The 14,297-nt window shown below is 46.5% G+C and overlaps 1 protein-coding gene across 1 annotated transcript in view; it reads left to right on the top strand.

The window, feature by feature from the left end:
* The window catches only part of EPHB1 (EPH receptor B1), a 328,791-nt gene that overhangs the window by 12,987 nt on the left and 301,507 nt on the right, over positions 1 to 14,297 (top strand). Inside the window, 1 exon segment of the mRNA XM_010858306.1 lies at positions 11,993 to 12,674. Coding sequence (XP_010856608.1) covers positions 11,993 to 12,674 — 682 coding nt within the window.

Below are 14,297 nucleotides of genomic sequence, written 5' to 3'. Positions count from 1 at the left end.
ACCCTGCCGCTGTTGCCATAGTGACCAGCCAAGCACTGGTTCCCTCCTTTTTTTTCTTTCTTGTTTTCTGGGCCTCCTTGTTACAGGGCTGGCTGGTGGGGTGGGGGGACGGGTGAGTTTGGGAAATGGGAAAGAGGAGGAAAAGGGGGAGGGGAGACCCAAGAGGGGTAGCCCATTATATGCTCTTTAAATACCCCAGCTGGAGGTGTTTTAAATCTCAACAGAGACAGAGAGAAACAGTGTCTTAATCCCCAGCTCCCTTTGAATTATTTAAAGGGATCTTGTCAGAAGGATGAATTTGTCACTGTTTCAGTGTCAACAGCAGCAGCAGCTGTCATAATGGCTGAGGACCCCACTCCAGGCAGGGCCTGGTACCAAATGCTGCTGCCTGGGGGAAGTTACAGCAACCCGGGTCCTGTGGACAAGGAGCCTCCTCCCGAGGCGCAAGCCTGCAGTGTTTCTCCTGGTGCACTGGCAGAGACCAGAGTGTGAAATGTGCCCAGATGCCGAGATGCAGACCATCTGGACCTTGGGCTGGCTGGCCTTGACTTCTATGAATGCCTCCTTTGGCCCATAGCCATGGCGTCTCTGAGCAGTGCGGGGCACTCACTGGCTGGGAGTGGTCTGAGCTGACCAGGGTTCCTATGGCCTTTGATGGGTGGGCATATACCCAAGGGAGGGCACACAGGCCCTGCTTAGGCCATAGTCAGTGTCCCCAACTTCATACAGTACCCACAGTCATGCATATACCCACAAGCATGCATGCACACACATGCAAGTGTGCACACATCAAAGATGATGCTTGCTGCTGCTGCTGCTGCTAAGTCGATTCAGTCGTGTCCGACTCTGTGCGACCCCATAGACGGCAGCCCACCAGGCTCCCCCATCCCTGGGATTCTCCAGGCAAGAACACTGGAGTGGGTTAAGATGATGCTTAGGTGCAGACAACTAGAGGGACAGGAGAGAATCATAGATCATACATATCATGGAGGGAGAGCAGTCTTTCTAAGAAAAGTGCCAGGAGCTCAGAGGGGCTAAGCTTAAGGCTGTGGCTGATAGCCACAACTCACGGGGATCTCGGATCAGGCTGAGGTCCTTCACATGCATTTTCCATTTAATCCTCACAGCCATCTGGTGAAGTAGTTCCATACTCTGAGTATCCCTGTGTCTGGGGTGGAGACTGAGGCTCAGGGAGGTTTAGGGGTGTGCCATGGTCACAGGGCTGGGTCTCACTGACTCCAGAGCCTGTGCATTGAACTCCTGAGGGTCAGGGTTTGGCAGGGTGACAGCAGGGCTGCTTTATCCCAACCCACTGTTGGTCGACACAGACACTTCCAGGCAGTCTGGATAGATCATGTTTGGGCTCATCTCTCTCACTCTCACCTCAGCACAGTATTTCTTGCATTTTTCCACCATCCAAACTTCCAGAAGAATTTTGTTGAGACTGCCTTGGGAAGCAATGACCATGTTTTCCAGACTCTAATTCTTTCCATATGCTAATTGTGTTCTTTGCCCCCATACTCTTGTCTTCTGCCCCTTTAGGAAATTCATTGCTTTGTGCCCTTTCAGAGCTCTGGGCTCTCAGAAGCAGTGACCGCCCCAAGCCAGGTGCCCAGTTCCTTGGCACATTACATAGGGCCATGGTAATGAATAGGGGCCATCCATGTCCCCCCAGCAGCTCAGCACATCTGGGAGGTAAATGGAGCATGTTGGGAGGTGAGGTGGTGCGCACAGTCCTCAGGGGAGCCCCTGAGTAAATGGCTGCCTTGCTTGGTTGGTGCGCTAAATGGTAGATCCCTCTGGGGTTGTAGGAGTTTATGCCCCACGGACTACATTTTACATTTTAATTAGCCCTCGAGCTTGTCTAATATCCAAGCTTTTTCAGGCTTAGTTTACTGTCTACATAGGACCTGTGTCCTTAGGATCCAGGGCAACCAGTGATGCTGGCTCCAGTCCCATCAGAGCAATCTGCAGCCCTGAGGAGTCTCTGGCCTCCTGTATGTTCTGTGCTTCCCGGGCCTCAGTGGGCTTCTCTTCCTGTTCAGAGGGCAGCCATCTTTTACTGGGAACCTAAAAGCAGAACTTTGAATTTTCCTTGGTTGTGATACTGTGTAACTCAGACTGGGACTTGAATCCACAGTCTTTTAACTGAAGTCACACACCTGGTCTCAGGTCTTAATGAGGTTCAGGTTTTTGATGTCTCATTGTAGAAAGAATTCAGTGAGAGACAAAGTGATAGGTAAGAAGTGGATTTATTTAGAGAGAAAACCACTCCACAGACAAGAGTATGGGCCATCTCGGAAGGTGAGAGCAGTCTCCCAAAATGATGTGGTTAGTTTTTATAGGCTGGGTAATATCACAGGCTAATGAGTGGGAGGATTAGTCCAGTAATTTTGGGGAAAGGCAGAGATTTCCAGGAACTGGGGCCCTGCCTACTTTTTGGTCTTTGATAGTTGGCCTTGGAACTCTCTTGGCTCTGGCAGATGTGTCATTTAGCTTGCTGGTGTGTTACAGTGAGTGTGTACTGAGGCTCAAGATCCAGTGGAAGTCGACTTGTGGTCATCTTAAACCTATTTGGTTCTAATCGACGTCCCAGGTAGCTCCGTGGTAAATAATCTGCCTGCCAATGCAGGAGACTCAGGAGATGTGGGTTTGATCCCTGTGTGGGGAGATCTCCTGGAGAAGGAAATAGCAACTCATTCCAGTATTCTTACCTGGGAAATCCCATGGACGGAGGAGCCTGGTGTGGTATAGTCCTTGGTACTGCAGAAGGTCAGACATGACTGAACGACTGAGAACACATGCAGGGCCTATGTCGTTCTTTCAAAGATTGTGCCCTGCCTCCTTCCTTCATTTCAATTGGGCAGTGCCAGGAGAGTTAGGATCTTATGGGGCATAGCGATGGCAACCATTTGCAAAATAGCAGATTCCTTCAAACACAAGTTTGTACCCAAATGTAGACATGGGACCAAAGTCTGTGAGTTGTGTCGAATTTTGTCTCCTTGTGGTCTGAACTGGTGGCTGACAGTGACCTAGGGATTGCCTGATGAGAGAAGGGGACCCATGCTGAAACCTGGCCAGAGGCAGTCCTGGAGATTCTGGGAGAGGCAGAGAGAAGGCTACTGGCTGTCCCTCTGGGTCTGTACAGAGACTGAGTTCAGCTTTTTAGTCTCGGCGTTTCCTGCTGACTGAATGGCAGGATTATTTATCTAAGATGGAGGAGACGATTGTTACACCTTCATGCGTGAGTCAGAAGCGGATGCTGAGGTTAACATGACAGCCGTGCTGCTGCTGATGGTAATGATGATAGTTGGTACTTAGTAAATGGTAGTTACGTGCAAGCTCAGTGCTACGTGGTTTTTTTATCTAGGTGATGATCTTTCAATCTTCCTGACACCCTGCAGGGCAAAGAGTATTTTGCAGTTGAGGAAACTGAAGCTCAGAAAATTGTGTGTGGTCACAGAGCTGTAACTGGCAAAAGTGGGGTTCGCCTGTCCCCGCCAACCTCTCCCACCTTCCCTCCTCCCACCTTTCCCCTACCCTGTGCCACTTGGCAGCCACTCTGGCATCCTGGCTTTCTCGGCTATGTGCCAGGAACACTCTTGCTCCGGAGAGTCTGTTCTTATTCCCTGAGCCTGGAGTGCTCCTCCCTCATCTCCCCCCTAAGCTGGGGGCTCCTGAGAGTCGTTCAAATCTCTGCCTGAAAGGAGATCTCTGACAACCCTGCTGCCAGCTGTCGCTTGCTAGCCCCTTCCTGCTCCTCAGTAGTATTTAACACTGTTCAACTTTAAATTACTAATTCATTTGCTCATTCATCCTCTGGTTTGCTCCATTAGATTATCAGGCCCATGGGGCAGGACTTTGTCTCTTAGTCCCTGCTGTGTCACACTAACACCTAGATCAGTACTTGGGGATGTGTTAGGTGTTCAACTCTTTATTTTAAAAATGAGTTAAATGAGCGGGGTTGGAAACCCATCAGAATAGCCTCCTGTTAGACTGAGAGAGCCCAAAAAGCCAGTTTCAGTGATTTCTGTGTCTAGAAGAGCCTGTGTCTAGGACAGGCCCTGTATAAATGGCTTATTCTCAGCGGTTGCTTCAATACAACACCCTGGCAGACACTGGGCATTCTGGGAGGGGCTGGGTTGGCCCAGGAAAATGCAGCAGTCCAAGGAAGGGCTATCAACCATAGATCTTTCCAGAACTCCATGCCTGGAACTGTCTTCAGAGGCACAAGTAGAATCAGAACCTCTTAACTTCATTTTAGAGTGGTTCTTAATTTTTGATCAAGACGTAGTATTTCCTAGCTTTCTCATCCATCTAACTCATCAGATTGGGGTCCAGATGACCTTTGTCTGTTTCTGAAATCCACCTCCATTCTTGGAGGATGAAGAATGTATTAGAAGGATGTCCTAGAAGGTGGTGTCGATGGACCAGTAGATAGGGTTCATGGCAGTGGTTTTGAAGGAGAACAGTGTATTTTACACGCAGGCAGTTGCCCAAACAGCAAATGTCAATAGTCACTCCAGCCTCCTCCAGACCAATAGACCTGCAGGTTCTGATTCCAACAAGCCAGTCAGTCTGAGAAACTGAAATCCTGGAGGAACATGGAGGCATCTTTATCATACATCAAAGTCCTGATCGAAAGCCTGAACAAGTGCTTTCTAATGGGTGCATTGTTTTCTTTATTAGGTTTATCTCAAGGACAGATGGTCTATTGGCATCAATAATAATGCCCTTTCAAAGGCTATTAGTATTCTGCTGGTTGTGCAAGGCTGCTTTGTTTCTTCTTCTCCCAGGGACAAGTTAGCCTGGTGACACCTCCTCTAAGTCCCCAGCCAAGGACCAGGGGTTGAGGAACAGACCAGGACCTCTCTTGTCCCCTCAGTTTGTCTGTATTTATTGAGGGTTGCTGCTGCTGCTGCTAAGTCGCTTCAGTCGTGTCCGACTCTGTGCGACCCCATAGATGGCAGCCCACAAGGCTCACCCATCTCTGAGATTCTCCAGGCAAGAACACTGGAGTGGGCTGCCATTTCCTTCTCCAATGTATGAAAGTGAAAAGCGAAAGTGAAGCCACTCAGTCGTGTCCGACTCTTAGTGACCCCATGGACTGCAGCCCACCAGGCTCCTCCATCCATGGGATTTTCCAGGCAAGAGTACTGGAGTGGGGTGCCATTGCCTTCTCCGATTGAGGGCTAGGCACTGGGAATACCAGGAAGTCTCTGATGCAGTCAACCTTCCAAAGGGCAAGTCCAGGGCAGGAACAGGTGGTGTTGGGGTGGGGGTGAATTTCTGAGACTGCAGCAGGACTAGAGAGAGCAAGGTGGTGACTTCCAGATTACCTGGAGATGTCCAGGTGGCAGCTGGATAAATAACTCTGGACACTGAGAGGAGGTCAGTGATGGTCCCCATTGTGGTTACAGCCTTCTGTGTGGCTGAGATCACCCAGGATGAAAAGTGAGAGGAGGAGGGAGTAAGGGTGGAGCCCTGAGAAGCCTGTGGATTCCACTGGTCCCAGATATCCTGGACAAAAACCTTGTCATGTAATACCAGTGTTTCGAGGCTAAATGCACAGAATTACTTCACTGTCAACAGGAACTAATAAATTAGTCAAAACATAATTCCCTGTCCTCAAGGAGCTCACAGCCTGGAAGCAGAAACCAAAGCAATTAACGAATTGTTCAAAACACTGTATTATCCAATGCTAAATTGTGTGGAATAAGCTCAATCATACTTTAAGCATTTGGGAACATGGTAGCTGAATAGAAGCTGGAAAGACATCATGGGGGGAATAAGACCTGTGTTCAGTAGCTCAGTCATGCCCTACACTTTGCCACCATAACGACTGTGGCCTGCCAGCCTCCTCTGTACATGGGTTTCTCCAGGCAAGAATACTGGAGTGGGTAGCCATTCCCTTCTCCAGGGGATCTTCCAAACCCAGGGATCAAACTGGAGTCTCCTGAATTGGCAAGCAGTTTCTTTACCACTGCATCACCTGGGAAGCCCTATATAAGACCCAAGGCCCCTCAAAGCAATGTCTGCGGAGAGAGCTTAGCTCTGCCACCCATCAGTGGCCTGACTCTTGGCTACTGTTGAGTGTCTCTGAGAGGCAGTGTGCCCATTTGTCAACAAAAGGTCTTGGTCAACACGGCCTATCATAGCTTCCTCCCAGGTTGTTATTCTCTGGTTCTGTGTCTTGGAGGAGTTGAGATGGGATGAGGGTGGTAAAGAAGAAAGGTGCCAGAACGTCAGCAACAACATCAGGGGCAGAAATAGGCACTGGCTCTGAGTGATGGGAGAGGATGTGGCCCTGGCTCGAGCCCTGGCCATCTCTTGCCTGGTCTGCTATCATTACTCTGACCAAACAGCAAGCCAGGGCATGAGTCCAGGAGTGAGGTAATGCCAGACTAGTGCACGGCAGTGGAAAGCAACAGAGAGGCCAGATAGGAGGAACATTGTTCTGGAAGAAATGGCAAATTGTGGTGACAAACTGGGCATGAAGTTGCCAGGGGCATACTGTGTGTGGATGATAGAGACCAGGCCATCATTGTTGGGTGTTGAGGTACAGGCTGTACCCAATAATCAAGTGTTTTTCAGAAAAAGCTGTGTTGAGGTATTAGTTACGTATCATAAAATTTACTCATTTTAAGTGCACAAGTCAATGGTTGTCAATTTACAGAGTTGTGTAATCACCATCCCCTTTTAGAACATTTCCATCAGCTCCAGAAAAGACTCTTCATGTCTGTCTGCAGTCACTCTCCTTTCCCATCCACGGTCTCAGTCAGGGAAACACTAACACTTTTATGTCTATAGATTTGCCTTTTCTGGACTCATGTAGATAGAGAACCATACAATATGTGGTTGTTTGTGTCTGGCTTCTTTCACTGGGCAGTCGTGGTTTAGAGGTTGCATGTACCAGTATTTCCTTATTTTTTATTTCCAAATAGTACTCCATCGTATAGCTATATCCCATTTCATATTTTTAGTAGTTTATGTGCTTACTAATTATGTGGTTAGTAGTTTATGTGTTTACTATGCACATTAACATGGGGAAGACTTCCTTGTCTCAGGTGTCATGTTAAAGTCCAGTTGAGAGCTCCAAGAAGCGAGGACTGCAGTCAGATTGGCATCAAACTCTGGGTTGATCCTAGAAGTAGAATTTCTGGGTCAAATGATGTATCAGATCAGATCAGATCAGATCAGTCGCTCAGTCGTGTCCGACTCTTTGTGACCCCATGAATCGCAGCACGCCAGGCCTCTCTGTCCATCACCAACTCCCGTGATGTATACATTTCTAATTTTGATAAATAAAACCAAAATTTTCATAGAGATTGTACCACTTCACCCTTCATCCAACGATTTATTAGAATGCTTATCTCTGACACCCGCTCCAACATGGGGTGTTATCAAACTTTTGTCTGACCAAAAAGAAAAAAGTGTCAAAAGTATCCCAATGTGGCTAATTACCATTTTGGTTATATTGAATGAGGTTTAGCACCTTTTCATATGTTTATGAGCTGCATCTGTTTCTTTTAGTAAACAGTGTTAGTATGCTTTGCTCATTTTTCTGGTTTTTTTTTTTTTTTTGATGTATAGATTTTTAAAAAAAATCTATTAGGGGAAATTAACACTTTATCTGTGATAAATTGCAATAAATCTTTTCCCAGCATGTTTTCTTTTCTCTTCCTTTTGATTTTACCATGGCTATTTCCATCATGTTAATTAAAAAAAAAAATTGTATGGTGCTGACTTGTCCATTTATGGCTTCTGAGTTTCATGTCATCATTACTATACATACATTGTCTCTATGGTTTCTTTTAGTATTTTTATGGTTTCATTTTTAATGTTTAAATCTTTGATTCACTGGACACTTTTTCTGGAGTAAGGTAAGAAGTATGGATGTAGAATTATGTGTTTTTTCCAGATGGATACCCAGCTATTACAACAATTTTAAAAAATGGTTCACCTTTTCCCCACTGATTTGTGGCCAACCTTCCAAATGGTGAAACCTATTGATTTGATATTTAGAACATCCCACCAGTTACTCTGCCACATATAGGCTCAGGAGTGGCCTTTTCACTATATTCTTACAGAGACTTGATATTTTATCTGTTTAATTTTTTGCCAGTCTGATAAGCAAATGGAGGTGTTTTGTTGTTTTAATGGGAGGAGATAATTACAGAAAGGGACACAGAAGACAGCATGTCAAATGCCTAGAAGTGGAGTCTGAGAAACCTTTAGTAGGAGATTGGCTTTGGGAAGGGCAGTGAGAGCGCCCCCCAGAGGCTGGAACCAGCACAGGTCTTAAGTCTGAATACCAATGGGGTTGTGTATCCAACACAGGTGAAACCCATTTTTCAAGGATTTGTGAAGCTGTGCACCTAGAGACACATCGTCCCTCAAAGCTTGGCTAGGGAGGCAGACCTGATGCATGAAAGAGTATTAAGGGGACACATGGGTCTGGTCAAAGCACTGTCTCTCTGTCCCTCACCCCATCACCCCACCTCAACGTGATGAGAACCTAGAATTTCTGCCCCAAGATACACTTTCAGTTTCCAGCGGTCTGGTCCAACCCTCTGCCGTCTCTCACTTGAAGCAGGAAAACGAAGGCCGGTTGTCCTGCTCATGTGCTCATCCAACCCAGGCTCTACTTTGCCTCAGAGAACTCTTTAAAAAACTCAGCTCTGGTCACCTATATTTTCCTCCTTCAAACTTATCAGTGCCTCAACTCTCAGGGTGAAATTCCAAGTTCTCCATCAGACTCACCCTCTCTGCGGTCTTCTTCCTGCTACCTCTAGTTTTTTTTTTTTTTAATGATTCTTCCTTCCACAGTGGTGCCAGGACATTTCTCTCCACCACAGGGCCTTTGCACTTGCTGTCCTTGGGCCTCAGTGCTCTGTCCCTTCTTCTCCCCTCTCTGCTGGCAGCAGACACGCATTTCTCCTGGCTGACTTCTATCCACCCATCCCTCTCAGCTTGGAGGGTCATCTCTGCCAGGCCTCTTGGCATCCTGAAATTTTCCCTCACAGCAGTTAGCACAGTTGTAATAATTTAGTTATTTTAATAACCATTTGTCTAATTTCTGTTTTTCTCGCTAGATTATAAGCTTCATATTTCTGCATCCCCAGTGGCTAATGGAATGCCTGGCATAAAGTTGGCCTTCAGTAAATATTTTTTTTCACTGATGGATGCATGAAGTAGAACTATAAAGCAATGACACTGATTCCAAGTATCACAAGCAAATAATAATGTCTGGCCTCCCTGCTGGGAATGCTCTTTCACCCTCATCTTGACTTACTCAAATCTTCTCTTTCAAGACCCACAATCCTAATTGCCCCTTGCTCAGAGAGTATTTGTGTTTCCTCCAGCCCACTCTGATTGCTGTGTTTCTAACCCCTGTAGCTCTAGCAGGCAGAAGAATAAAAAAGGGAAAGAGACTTCATCACAGCCTTTCCCCAAACAACGAGGAATTATTTTTCTTTCTCTCAATTTCTTTCTGCTCTTTCCCTTTGAATATACAGCTGTATTCCCTCTAATTTGCTTTGATCACTCCCTTAGGAGCTGTCATGGAATCAATTAGATCTGTAGACTTTTATGACTCCAGGTCACCCAGTATGATTCCTCATTTTACAGATGAGAAAACTGAGGCCCAGCGAGGTTAATGATGGAAACAATTACCTCTATTGGGTCGTATAATACCAATCAATGTCATTTTCTAAGATAAATGTTCTCAATATCCCAGCTCCACAAGAGTGTAAATCCTCATTCTGTCTATTTTGAGACATGCTAGTGGTGACAGCCTTAGTGTTAAGATGAGCCCCAAATGGTGGGCTTCCTGTCCTGCTCTCACATAGCACAGCTGCATTAGTCTTGGGTGGCTCAAGGTCCCCACCCTAAGTGGGCCTCAGGCTTCACCTGTGCATTGACAAAGGAGCCCCATGTTCGTGCTGAAACCTCATACAGCCAAGTGAAATGATGTATCGTGAGACCTGCTGTGTTTAAACAATTGCAGAACAGAAAAAAAAAAAAAAAATCCTGTCCTTCCGTCTAAAGTCATGTAGAGTCAACTGGGAAAATGTAATTTCAAAACAGCCATGAAAAGGGAGGGAGATCTGAACAGCTGAACTAAAAAAACTGCTAGCAAAGACTTCTCCCTAATGTATTTACTTTCTGGTTCCAAAAAACCAGGCAAGCAGAATGTAACTTTAACAAACACATTTAAATAGAATATAACACCAAAAAAAAAAAAAAAAAATCTAAAAAATCTAAAAATCTAAAAAAATCCATCTAGAGATTGGATAAGAAATTAAACAAAATGCAGGTGAGGTTGGCTGTGTGCAAGGATCCTGGAAGAAGCCCACTAAAACTCCAGACTGGGGAGGGAACTGGGCCTCCTGAGAGTGCTGGAAGGGGTCTGGGGAGGAGTATCACTGGGGGTCGCTGTACAGGCCTGAGTGGGCAGGGCCAGGTCTCCAGGTGTTCTTCCCTTTGCTCCATGCCTGGTGTTCAGAAGCCCTGGTACAGTTTTGAAGGACAGCCTCGCCTCTGCCTTGCCTCTTGCTCCTGCAGAGAATTAATTCTGTGCAGGAAGAAATCCTAGTGTGTTTCCCATGTAACACTTGATTAGTTTTTGGTTCTTTTAATGAAGAATTCTCATTTATATATTTCAGCTGTACACTGTGAATAATAAGCAACTAACACAGTATTTAAAGAAATGGTACTGTTTGATTTCTTTTGTCATCACTGCTAACTAGTCAAGGATCTTTATTTTCTCTTTTCACTTTAGGAAGTGGAATTTCTTCTGCCCCTTATTTACTTTTTTAGCGAACACATTGGAACCTCCTGGGAAGACCCCCAGTTCTTGAGGGCAGGGTTCTGAGGACTCCCCAGTATGGGCAGCTGCTTCCTCTCTCAGAACAGGGAAGAGCGAATGATCCAGCAACTTTTCTTTGGCCCCTGGGTGGCTCATGAAGGGAGCCATGTCTTTACAGACCGACCCTCTTCCCTTATTGCCTGTTACTAAAATAAGTTACTAAGTGAATTTCTTCAGCCATTCAAAGCACTTGTTTCTGTCTCCTGTCTTCTCCATATCCTTTATGGCGATGTGAGCATGGGTGAGTTGAATTGAATGATGAATTGCACCTATAAATTGGTGATGGTAAGCTAGTTCTTTGGGGGAACTGTTGGTATGATTGAGAGACATTATTTTCCTTCTGATCCACAGGACTGCTGATTATAAGAGAACTCTTTTTCAACAGGAATCACAGTTGTATTTCCCTTATTCAGAAGCTTTCTTTACTCCCTAAGTTACGCCTTCCAACATTCTCTTCCATCGCATCTTTGCTCAAAGTATGCACACAAGGAAGCTTAATTTGCTTCATTTAGGATCTCTCAGCAATTCTGCTGTTCCCAGTTTCACAGTCTAGCTCTTTCAAAGAGATTGATGTCATAAAACAAAAGTTTTTGTGAATCTATGTTTGTTGAAAAATTCTGAAAAACTTTATATTCATATGATTTTTGGAGATATAAAGGAGTTGTACCACAATAAAGAAATTAGGTTCAGAAATGAGGATTTCCCAGGTGGATGGTGGTGACATGTGATCAGACCCCTGATCCCCAGAGTGACTACTGAGAGTAGAGGCTGTGGCATTGAGGATGAAAGTCTCTGCCATCATATGGGACTCAAAGCTGCAGGTGGATGTAATGTTCCTTGTGGACATAATGAGTCACTGTCACAGCATGAGAGTTGTGGGTTAGGTGATGGGAAGCTGTTATATTTTGGGATGGACTACATAGGAATCTCCTGAAATGTGCCCATAAGGAGATCTTTAAATGCAAGTTAGGGTTAAGTGTGTTCATTTCTCAAGTCAAGCTGTTACACTGGTGAGCTCGTAAGGCCCCCTCAGTGCCAGACTTCTCTTCTGCTCTGCCTCTCCTTGTCTTCTTACTCTCTATTTTGTGTTTTCCATGTGTGTGCCTGGCCGGCCTGGTACAGTGGGAAGAAGTCAGTGGCTACGATGAAAATCTGAACACCATCCGCACCTACCAGGTGTGTAATGTCTTCGAGCCCAATCAGAACAACTGGCTGCTCACCACCTTCATCAACCGGCGGGGGGCCCATCGCATCTACACGGAGATGCGCTTCACTGTGAGGGACTGCAGCAGCCTCCCCAACGTCCCAGGCTCCTGCAAGGAGACCTTCAACTTGTACTACTATGAGACTGACTCTGTCATTGCCACCAAGAAGTCGGCCTTCTGGTCCGAGGCCCCCTACCTCAAAGTGGACACTATTGCAGCAGATGAGAGCTTCTCTCAGGTGGACTTTGGGGGAAGATTGATGAAGGTCAACACAGAAGTCAGGAGCTTTGGGCCTCTTACACGGAACGGTTTTTACCTCGCTTTCCAGGATTATGGAGCCTGTATGTCTCTCCTTTCTGTCCGTGTCTTCTTCAAAAAGTGTCCCAGCATTGTGCAAAATTTTGCAGTGTTCCCAGAGACTATGACTGGGGCAGAGAGCACATCTCTGGTCATTGCTCGGGGCACGTGCATCCCCAATGCAGAGGAAGTGGATGTGCCCATTAAACTCTACTGCAACGGGGACGGGGAGTGGATGGTGCCCATTGGGCGCTGCACCTGTAAGCCTGGCTATGAACCCGAGAACAGCGTGGCCTGCAAGGGTAAGCCCTGAGGCTCTTGAGGCCTCTTCTTCCTGCAGCAAAGAAATCAGGAGTCAGGAGTCCCCACATCCATCTCTGGATCAGATAGGGACAGAAGAGCCTAATGGCTTCTTCTAAAGCTCTGGAGAACCTCCATCTCCAGTGCTAAGCCTGATGGTTTTCCAGTTGTGTTCAACCAGAATTTCTGTATCTGAGTAGAGGAAAGAGATGGGGAAAATTCCAAACGGGGGATCATAACCACTCATGTATATTTAGTTTTGGGAACATTGACACTCATATTCTCTGTTTCTCCCTCTTTTAGACACAGACACAGACACACACACCCGTGCATCCTGTCTAGCCCTGTGCTCTGAGGCATGGATTATTTGGGTTGTCATGGATAAGTCACTCAAGGGTAATTGAGAAGCAACTGAACTTGGAAAATATTTTTGTTCATTTCAGTCCAGCTCCCACATCACTTAGCTTGGTACTGAACCCATGCAGCTCATTAATTCAAAGCCTCCTGGCTTGGCTGTCTTCCTTCAGGGACTTAGTGCCAGGCCATGGGGCAGGGATGGGGCCTAGCATTAGTAGGTCCTGGAAGGAGATGAATGTGTTGGAATGGGGGTGGTATAGTACCAAGTTTTCTGTTACTTTTGCTTCAGGACGTTACAGAGTGATGGTGACTTTGCAGTTGGCGGTGTCAGGGTACCCTGTCCTCATATTGGCCCTCCTCAGTCCAGGAGAGAACATGTCCAGTCTATGGCAATAAATATGCTGAACTGGCTGGAGACTCGGCCTTCTCTGGGAGTTAATAGAAAGATCAAGAGGGTCCATGGCTCATCTGTTGCCTGAGCACATGGAAGCCAAACAGAGGGGAACCCAAGTTGAAGAAGAGAAGACTATTTTCCTTTATTTTTATCTTTTTCTTGTGGCCTTCAAAGTTTCAGAGTCTTTCAAAAGCAAGGTTTCCCACACAGACCTCAGAAATGACCACCTTGACCCTGACTCCTTACTCGGGTTGCCCCCAGTCCTTTGGAGACCACGTGGAGATGGGGGGAGCTGTGCAAGCGTGTGTGCTCTGTCATTAAGTTGTCTGACTCTTAGCAACTCTGTGGTCTGTGGCTCACCAGGCTCCTTTGTCCATGGGATCTCCCAGGCAAGAATACTAGAGTGGTTTGCCATTTCCTTCTCCAGAGGATCTTCCAGACCCAGAGATTGAACTCATGTCTTCTACACTGGAAGGCAGATTCTTTACCACTGAGCCACCAGGGGAGCCTGGAGGGAGCCATAGTTGCTCCATTTTCTCCATCATGAGCTTCATGCCAGCTGTCCCCTGTCGCCCTCCCCACCCTGCCTGAGCAATGGAACATCCTTTGTGTGTCTCCTTCTCCACTTTTAGTCACCAACCACCTGCAGGTGAGGTACCAGGCAGAGTATTGCTATTGCCCACCAACTTTGCAGTCCTTTGGACTCAGCTAATTGCCTGGGCGGGGGCGCTCACAGCCTTTCTGAGGCCTGCTGAGAGCAGGGAGCTGCGCCTTTGTGTCTTTATTGGATTTCTTGGTTATGGTGCCATGATGGATGATGCAGAAACAGAGGAGAGAGAGTGACAGATCAAGTGATGAATCAACACAGACTGGT

This window comes from Bison bison, unplaced genomic scaffold (genome assembly GCF_000754665.1).
Source record: "Bison bison bison isolate TAMUID 2011002044 unplaced genomic scaffold, Bison_UMD1.0 scf7180017864384, whole genome shotgun sequence".
Classification (NCBI taxonomy): Eukaryota; Metazoa; Chordata; class Mammalia; order Artiodactyla; family Bovidae; genus Bison; species Bison bison.
This window is presented reverse-complemented; position numbering and strand designations above follow the sequence as displayed.